Here is a 9,004-nt window from a genome sequence, read left to right as displayed (position 1 = left end):
CTGCCATGAAAGAAGGTCTTTTCGAGAAAATAAAGTAAATCATTTCTAACTTTGTGGTTAGCTGAATTTGAGTTCACTTTTATCCACTTACCCATCTTATACCATACCAATAAGGTATTATTCATACCAATAAATTCAGTAACTCCATACTTCAAGAAAACTCACAAAATTACTTTTATTAAGGGACAAGTAAAAAAAGTACATGATTTATAAAAAATACAAAACCGCTTTGTCTAACTTGTAAGCTAAGTAAATGCATAGCAACAATACATGCAAGTCTACAGTTATTTATCCTACAACTCTGTAGCGTTATTAAGCTACAGACTAAAAGGGGAAACGTACAGTTTGGTTGCAATCTATCATTCGTTTCAGTCTACATGATACAGATCCAAAGTGATGGTACAGAATAAGTTAGGTTGCACGCAACTCAACTGATGAGCAAATAAATACTTAACAACATTTCACAAATATTGACAACCAGTAATTCAACGCTATGTGAAACAAAGCCTGCGTGAGAATTACATTCGATTTCTGAAGTACAAAACCGTTCTACGTTTAAGCTAGAGATGAAAAGAATTCATAGTATTACACTTCTATGTGGGGATGCAGTGATACAAATAAATATGAAATAAATAAATAATGAAACCGTTATATAAGAGCCATAAGACTCACCCAACCCCGTATGTACATAACACACCCTCTGCTCCCGACTACAACATCACATGTATGAAATTTCATCTTAGTGTTCTGTTTAAAATACCATAAACATACATACAAATGACCTCGGACAAGCACAAGTGTCCATGGAAAACCTGCATTGATTTGACATTGGGTGAATTTCAATGTGCTTTGGCTTACGTTTGATAAATAAAGTAATATTAGGCTATATATCACAACACATTTGTGGTATATAAGAGGCAATGGCATAGAATTTCAACTTGTATAAAGTGTTTTAGCTATACTGACCCAGGAATGACGGGAATCACTGATATTGATATTGCTGAATGACTATAGACCGATTGTGTGTTTTGCTGTCGTATTATGTGGTATTATTATTATTAAGCAAAGAAACTTCTATTTTTCCTTTTTTTTTTCTTACATATAAAAATAAGTTAGAGAAATGGATCCAAAAAAATAAAAATAAGATTTACAGTTTATATAAGGCCATGCAATTTTAGTAGACTCATGCATCAGATCAGTAAGTCTTTTGGATGAGTGGGCGTCCCATTCATGCAAAATGCACTACGTGTTGCTGAGGCCACGATAAATATACTGTCCCTTTGTGTTCCTTAATACCGATCCAGAATTAACACTAGCGCTGTCTGTAACACATCATTAAGGCTGGTGTTTTTGCTGTTGAAGCTGTGAATAGGCCTTATTTCAATGGGACCCACACACATATTTGCACACAGAGACAGTCTACAAACAAACACAAACTGTTTGATAGGAATGGATGTCAATGTGAAAAGACTGAAACACGAGGGCTACTGTACAGGTCTGTGCTCTGTCGACGGAAAGCGTCTTTCATTCCAAAACGAGATATCCACCATTTCAAAAAAAGAGTTGTCTACTCTTGACAAAGAAAGCAAAAGTAATACTGTTATATTAGTCATCTTAACAGAATATGCTTATAAAATATCCACACTGGGAGAAGGTTCAGCTGAATGTTTGAAATGTTGAGTAATGGATTTTAAGTAGCACCTTTTTCTGTGAGCTAGTGGATCTATTGCGTTTTGGAATAAAGTCTTTTTAAACTGACTAAGTAGAGCTCCAGCATGTCACCACGGATGATGGTCCATCATCAGGTGGTTTGAATATTAAATACAAAATAAGAGACAAAGTGGAAAAACAACAGTTCATAAGTTACCATTCAAACTAAATAAACAACCCTTCAACATTATTCTGGAGAAGACTGAAGGATCTACAGCTGCTTTATGATTGAAGGCAATCTGAGGCAACTTCTTTCTGTACGTGTTTGAGACAAACAAACAGCACCCCAAGATTTCCTTCAGAGATGTGTGCAAGGCGGAGTTTTGACCTTACCAGCCGTCCTCCATCACCACCGCCGCGCTCATGGTTGGAGGCGTTGTCAAGGTAACACATAGCTGTGCAGGCTCTGCATTTTCCTCACACCTCGGCGTCTCCTTCACTTCCTCTTCCGTCTGGGAATCGGGCCCGCTGACATCCACGCCCTCCTGGCCCTCCTCTATCTCCACATCTTCCTCCTCATCTTCCTCCTCCTCTTCCTCCTCTTCCTCCTCCTCTTGCTGCTGCTGCTGCTGTCGTTGTTTGCGGCAGCACGGTTTGAACAAGTGGGGGTCGATGAGCACCTCCCCAAAGCGCCCCTTGTAGATTATTCCACAGCACACCTTCTGCCTAGAACAAAACAGAACACATGGTATTAGGGATGCACCAATACCACTTTTTTCAGACCTAGTACAAGTACTTACATTTGGGTACTCTCCGATACCGAGTACCGATACGAGTGAACACACTGTCAGCTCTCATGTTTATTGAGAATGAAAACACCTGTGTGGAAGGGTTGTTGGTGTGTCGGGGCTTTAAAGACGCTGTTCTGAATCCTAAATACTGAATCTGTGTTGATGCTTCACTGTCTGATTTACCTCTTCCAGTAAGTGAGGTCCAGAAATGAGAAGACAGGAGAGCGACTGGATCCCGGGCTGATCTCCGTGTCTGAGCCGTCGTCTGAGAGGTTGCTGTAGCTGGGAGACTGAGCCGGGGAGGTGCTGGAGGTGGTGCTGTGGGCATCGGAATCTGGTGGGCAGAACAAAGCGTGAACAATGGAGGGGTGAGTAGGTGTGACAAAAAAAAACTACTGTATTTGAGGAAGAAATATGCGAAGTGCTTTCCATTAAACCGTAACTCACTGTTTCTTTTCAGCTCTTTCTGCAGCCTGCTGATCTGGCTCGGCCGGGCTTTCTTGGAGATGGACTTTATCTTCTTGGGCCTGGAAGTTATCTTTAGACTGGGACCTCCTCTGGCATCAACCACCTTCATGGAGGAGAGACGTACTGAATGAGTTTACACAGGTACTTTATCATGACCGAGCAATAGTATTGTGAGCCAGACTCACATGGTTCCAGTTCTTCTTGGTTCCCACAGGTAGCTTTTTCCAGCGTTTCACCAGCAGCACACAGGCGTTACAGATCTCTCCAGATCGCGTTTCACTCAGTCTGCAACACAATCACAGTTTGTGCAGAAATGACACACAGGAAAATGTTTCAAATGAATAAGGTGTGTTATTATAACCTATACAGTATCCACATTGAGGCGGATCTCTGTCCAACCATCACGTGTCCAGCTGTGTCTCTTCTTACCCAAAGCAGCTCCTGAAGTCTTTCTCGTACCGCTTACTGTCCGTGAAACGAGAGCTGGACGACTTTGCGCGGCAGATGCAGCAGCCGTCCAAACTCCGGTACATCTTCGGCTTATGAAAGCCAAACATCTGCGTGCAAACAAAAAACAGATTTAAATGTTAAGAGATAAGATAAGATCAGATATTCCTTTATTAGTCCCGCAGTGGGGAAATGTGCAGTGTACAGCAGTACAGGGGATAGTGCAGAAACAAGAAGCATCAGCTAACAGTAAAAAAGAGCTAAACAAAGTGAAACAAAATATGAACCATTTAAATAGAAGGAAGTATAAAAATAGGAGAACTATATGCAGTATTGACTATAAACAGACTATTAACAAAATTGCACCATTGGAAAAATGATATTGCACAATGAGAATGAAATGAAATTCCACCTGAAAATATTGCACAGTATGAATCACACCTGAGTAGCAGTAGTAGTGATGATATTGCACAGTCAGTGTACAGTATAGTGCAGTTGTTGTCAGTATTTGGTGTGTAAGTGTTCTACTGGGAGCAGTGCTGGTTGTGGAGTCTGAACAACAAGGTTCTCATCGGTGTGCAGGATGTTAACCGCCTGCAGCAGAACATCTCTGGTTCAGAGGGGATCTTTTATTTCAGTTATGTGAATTAATATATGAGGCGTTCAGGAGCACTAACATTTCAGGGAAAGCGATTTTAGTTGCAGCATCTCTCTGCTTTGACCCACATTGGGGGGTGGGAGAGAAGTAGGTCAACAGTCAGACAGCATGTCAGACAGATTCATGTCTCCATCACCATGCTGCGCGCACAGGATGCACGCTGCATGGTGGTTCCTCAAAATATAAGCATGCATTGATTTATCAGGATGCTGCAGGCTGCAGAGGACACGGGCTCTGATATAGGGTTTTAAAAAGAAAAAAGTAAAGTTAAAAATAAAAGCAGAGAAATGCAAAAAAATATCTAAATGTGTCTCCTGGCGAAATCAGGCATAATGCAATAAGCGCGCTGATTATGCAGGGGAATTATGATTTATGTTGCTAGGCAAAAGTGTAATCTCCACAGCACATGGAGACCTGAACTGCGGCAAACTGCGAGCCGCGCCCCCCAGACTGAGACTGGCTTCTTCTTCATCCTGCCATCATCATCAGTCCTCCAGGTCCTCTACAGAGAGCCCGCAGAGAGCAGGGAACAACACAGACCTCTCACTCTGAGGCTTATATCAGAGACCACTGATATAATAATATGAGAACCAGAGAGCTGTCTCCTGATTCAACATGTTTATTGTTACGCCGATTATACAAGTACAGTCGTGTGAAATACTTTTTGCTGGGAAGCTCCATTAAAAAGAATAAGTTATGTTACAATAATAAAAGGAAATACTTTGTACAAGGGCGTATTAAGAACATATATATATATATATATATATATATACACAGTATAAGAGGCGGTGAGATACATATAGAAGCAGAGTTGGGTACATATATATATATATATATATATATGTTATATGTTGATTAAAACACACAATTTTGTATCATTCAGATACACATACAGATAAATACAGATTTAAATGCTTCTATGTGTCCTTTACTGTTGCAGAAAGTTTATTTGCAAATAATCTTATTTATAAACTTATTTGCAGATAATAATAATACTTATCTGCAAATAAACGTGCAAATAAAGCCTCTGAAGTTATAAATCTATTTAATCGGGGAAGTGCTTCTCTGAGATTGAACGTATATTTTACGCGAGACTTCTGACAAAAACAGCAGCAACACAAACTGTACACCTAACTAACTTAAACCTGCAGTAGGCAGAATGTTTTTGGCATCATTGGGGGAAAAATCCCATAATAACCTTTCATCATATTGTAATTGAAGTGTTCTGAGAGAAACCTAGACTTCTGCTCCTCCTCATGGCTCTGTTTTCAGGCTTTAGAACATCTTGGTGTTTCCTCAACAGATCTCAACATGGCTGACGGGTCACAAACGTTCTCATGTTACAGCTAAACCGTGCACTACAAGATGATTGTGAGAACATGTGAGGAGAGAAATAGGCATTAATGTAACAGAATATTGATTCATATTTGATCAGCGCTGCCTGGTTTGACTGTTTGATCAGAGTTATTGAGTGATTGACAGCTGCTCAGAGACGGCAGACTCCAGATCAGCTCCAGATCTGCTTGTTTTCCTCCGTTTCTGTGAAATCTAGCAGATGCCGTTAGGAGCACCGGAGGACACAGAGGAACATGCTTTTTTTCCAGGTTACCTGTCTCATGCACTACTGTCACGATATAGTGACCGTTTTATAAAAATAACCTCTTTTATCATATTTGCTCCATTTCTACGCACTACAGCTTTAAATGTGTAATTCACACTCACTTAAAGATAAGATATTCCTTTATTAATCCCACAGTGGGGGGATTTGCAGTGTAGTGCAAAAAAAAGATGCATCAGCTAATATAATAAGAAATATAAAAATAGGATCAGTATATACAGTATTGACAATAAGCAGACTATTAACAAAATTGCATAAGTGGAAGATATAAAATATAAAATATATATAAAATATGAAGGGAATTAGTGATAAAAGCAAAGCAGGTATGATCAGAAGGGTATTAAAATAACTTAAATCAATTCCTACCATCAGTTTAAATCTGTAATGTTCTATTAGTTGTAGTTATAAAACAACGTTGGATCAGCTCGGTGCCACATGTATTCTGGAGTTTATCACAATGTCAACCACGTATTCACCTCCGAGTGTCTCCTCTGTAACGTGGAGACGATCTGTGCAGCAGAATACAGTAGTGACGCAGCTCAACATGGCAACACACTCCTCACAGGAGCAGAGAGGAGAGGAAAGGGGGTGTGATCATGGTGATCATGGAGGTGTGTTGCGATTCAACCCGAAAAAAGCTGCAATATTAAATGTTAAACTGTAAAATTCATTCTGAAAGCTGTTCAGACCAGACTGATTAACACGTGCACTTCTTAAAATAAAAGCAGGAGCAGAGAAATGAGCGTGTTTTTATCGAGAGAAAAGTGCGAGTCGCACATTTCACCGCCCACTCCAACGAGCACGCAGCAGCATGGACGCATGGAGCAGCAGAGAGGAAGCATGGCACACACACGACCTGCTGCATGCACCCATCTCATGAGCCTGTCCGCTGCTCGACGGCGCTTCATGCCTCACTCCGTTAACTAACTACAGAGAGATGAAGGGTATACAGCTGAATAGAAGGATTACTACCAGAGACCTCCTCCTGTAATCTGATCTCTACTCTTTGTTATTCCGCCGCCGCGACGCAAACACGAGAGGCTCTCTGTGAGCCGGTTTACTGACTCTAAACTAGCGTGCAGTGGAGTTAGAGGAGTCGGTTCAGAGCAGTTTAGTGTCTGGGTGACGTTTTGTTGACAGCAGCAGCAGCAGCCGCGTGCTGGAGACGCATCTGTGGTGTCTGTAGTCCGGGTGGGCGTGAGACACAAACTCTAACTGCTCCTCTACCAGCACGAGGAGATGTGGAGCAGACTGCAGATACACAACTACACAGATACACAACTACACAGATACACAACTACACAGATACACAACTACACAGATACACAACTACACAGATACACAACTACACAGATACACAACTACATAGATACACAACTACACAGATACACAACTACACAGATACACAACTACACAGATACACAACTACACAGATACACAACTACACAGATACACAACTACATAGATACACAACTACACAGATACACATACAGATACTACTATCTGAGTATTCATGTATCTAACTGGACATGAATGTATCTATCTGGTTATTAATGTATCTATCTGGTTATTAATGTATCTATCTGGGTATTAATGTATCTACCTGGTTATTAATGTATCTATCTGGTTATTAATGTATCTACCTGGTTATTAATGTATCTACCTGGTTATTAATGTATCTACCTGGTTATTAATGTATCTACCTGGTTATTAATGTATCTATCTGGTTATTAATGTATCTACCTGGTTATTAATGTATCTACCTGGTTATTAATGTATCTACCTGGTTATTAATGTATCTATCTGGGTATTAATGTATCTATCTGGTTATTAATGTATCTATCTGGTTATTAATGTATCTACCTGGTTATTAATGTATCTACCTGGTTATTAATGTATCTATCTGGGTATTAATGTATCTATCTGGGTATTAATGTATCTTTATTAGAGTGTTTCCAGCAGTACAATAATATCTGGAGCAATAAATATGATTTCATCCAACAAACATGAACAATAACAGCAGCAGCCTCCTCTGCGTCCATCCGGACTCTATTAAAGTCTATTAAACACATCTCCTCTCCTCCCGGTTACTTTAACAGTTCCTCCGGTAACCGGCCCGTCGGTGCAGCAGCATCAGGAGGCCCAGACTCAACGTCTGTTCTGACTCAGCTCAGAGCTGGTTTCAAATGTCACATCAGAACACACAGAACCAGAACCAGCACTTTAAACCCGTTAAACCCAGCAGAACCAAGAGAACCAAAGAGAACCGGTCCGGTTCCGTTACCTTGTCTCAGAGTGCGTGTTGATCTGGATCTCAGTAGTAATAGTAGTACTAGTCCTCAGTGCGCGTCGTTCTGGTGTTTCTGTTATGAAGATGAACCCGCATCAGAGACCCGCTCCGTGTTGTTGTGTGCGTGTTGATGTGTGCGCGTTGCGTGCGCGTTGTGGTAGAGTAGTGGACTGTAGTGCGCATGCGTGGTGTCCACGCCTCCATCTCACAGCAGCAGCAGCTTCTCTTCTTTTTCTTCAATCAGAGCATTTACATAAACAGCGCGTGACGTGTCCGGTGACGTGTCCGTGCGTCTGCGCGCAGCTGACCTTATAAGGATGGGAACATTGCGCGGGAACAGGGGGCTCGGCCTGGTTGCTAGGGAGCAGGGGGCTCGGCCTGGTTGCTAGGGAGCATTGGAGAGAGTCAGCAGAGAGGCGGGACCACCGGGTCTACTGGTTTACTACAGGACCACAGAGACACAGAGACAGATCACAGAGCAGATGTCTGTCTGCGGGCTGCGGGCTGCGCACGGAGACGTGACAGGAGACCCGCAGATTAGTGGTAAATAAAAGGTGCATAAAGCCACCTGGCCTCCATCCAGCATCCAGCAGTCAGTTCAAGACCGACAAACACATCCAGTTTATTTGTTTTGCACAATTAAATTATTCATTTATGATAGATTTTTTTTTTATTATTTTTTTTGCACAATTTCAGACTACACAACATAACAAAACAATAAATTAATAAGATTCAGTGCAGGAAGAGACAGAAACCCCACTGGGCTGATCTGAAGCCTCTAGAGACAAGATTAATATAAAGAAATAATATGACTACATAATAGTGATGACAAACAATTAGAACAAGATATATATAATAACAACAATAACAATAAATATATCAAAAGAGACAAGTGTGTGTGTGGAAGTGTATGGTTAGTGTTTTTGAGGAGGATATTGATTTAAATATCTATAAAGACTTCTGGGTAATCATAACCAAACAACATTGTGAGTGGCAAAAACAAACAAACATAAAAACAGATACATGGACAACATGAGGAAAAGCAATTACAAGACAGCAGATAAATGACCCTTTAAGAGACT

At 40.9% G+C, this 9,004-nt stretch overlaps 1 protein-coding gene and 1 long non-coding RNA gene across 2 annotated transcripts; one reads left to right on the top strand and one right to left on the bottom strand.

The window, feature by feature from the left end:
• Window positions 1–150: 150 nt before the first annotated feature.
• On the bottom strand, window positions 151–8,139 carry sinhcaf (SIN3-HDAC complex associated factor). Its single transcript, XM_037767509.1, has 6 exons — window positions 7,917–8,139; window positions 3,339–3,466; window positions 3,095–3,194; window positions 2,889–3,012; window positions 2,625–2,775; window positions 151–2,376 (listed from the first exon to the last, which is right to left on the bottom strand). The coding sequence occupies exons 2-6, from the start codon at window positions 3,464–3,466 to the stop codon at window positions 2,040–2,042; spliced, it is 840 nt and encodes a 279-aa protein (XP_037623437.1). The 5' UTR covers window positions 7,917–8,139; the 3' UTR covers window positions 151–2,039.
• Window positions 2,677–4,546, top strand: LOC119486946. The gene is made up of 3 exons (XR_005206621.1): window positions 2,677–2,809; window positions 2,902–3,050; window positions 4,397–4,546. It is a non-coding gene; the product is annotated as an uncharacterized LOC119486946 (long non-coding RNA).
• Window positions 8,140–9,004: the final 865 nt, after the last annotated feature.

Source organism: Sebastes umbrosus, chromosome 4 (genome assembly GCF_015220745.1).
Source record: "Sebastes umbrosus isolate fSebUmb1 chromosome 4, fSebUmb1.pri, whole genome shotgun sequence".
Lineage (NCBI taxonomy): Eukaryota > Metazoa > Chordata > Actinopteri > Perciformes > Sebastidae > Sebastes > Sebastes umbrosus.
Note: the sequence above shows the minus strand (reverse complement) of the source record. Positions and strands in the feature narration are given on the sequence as shown.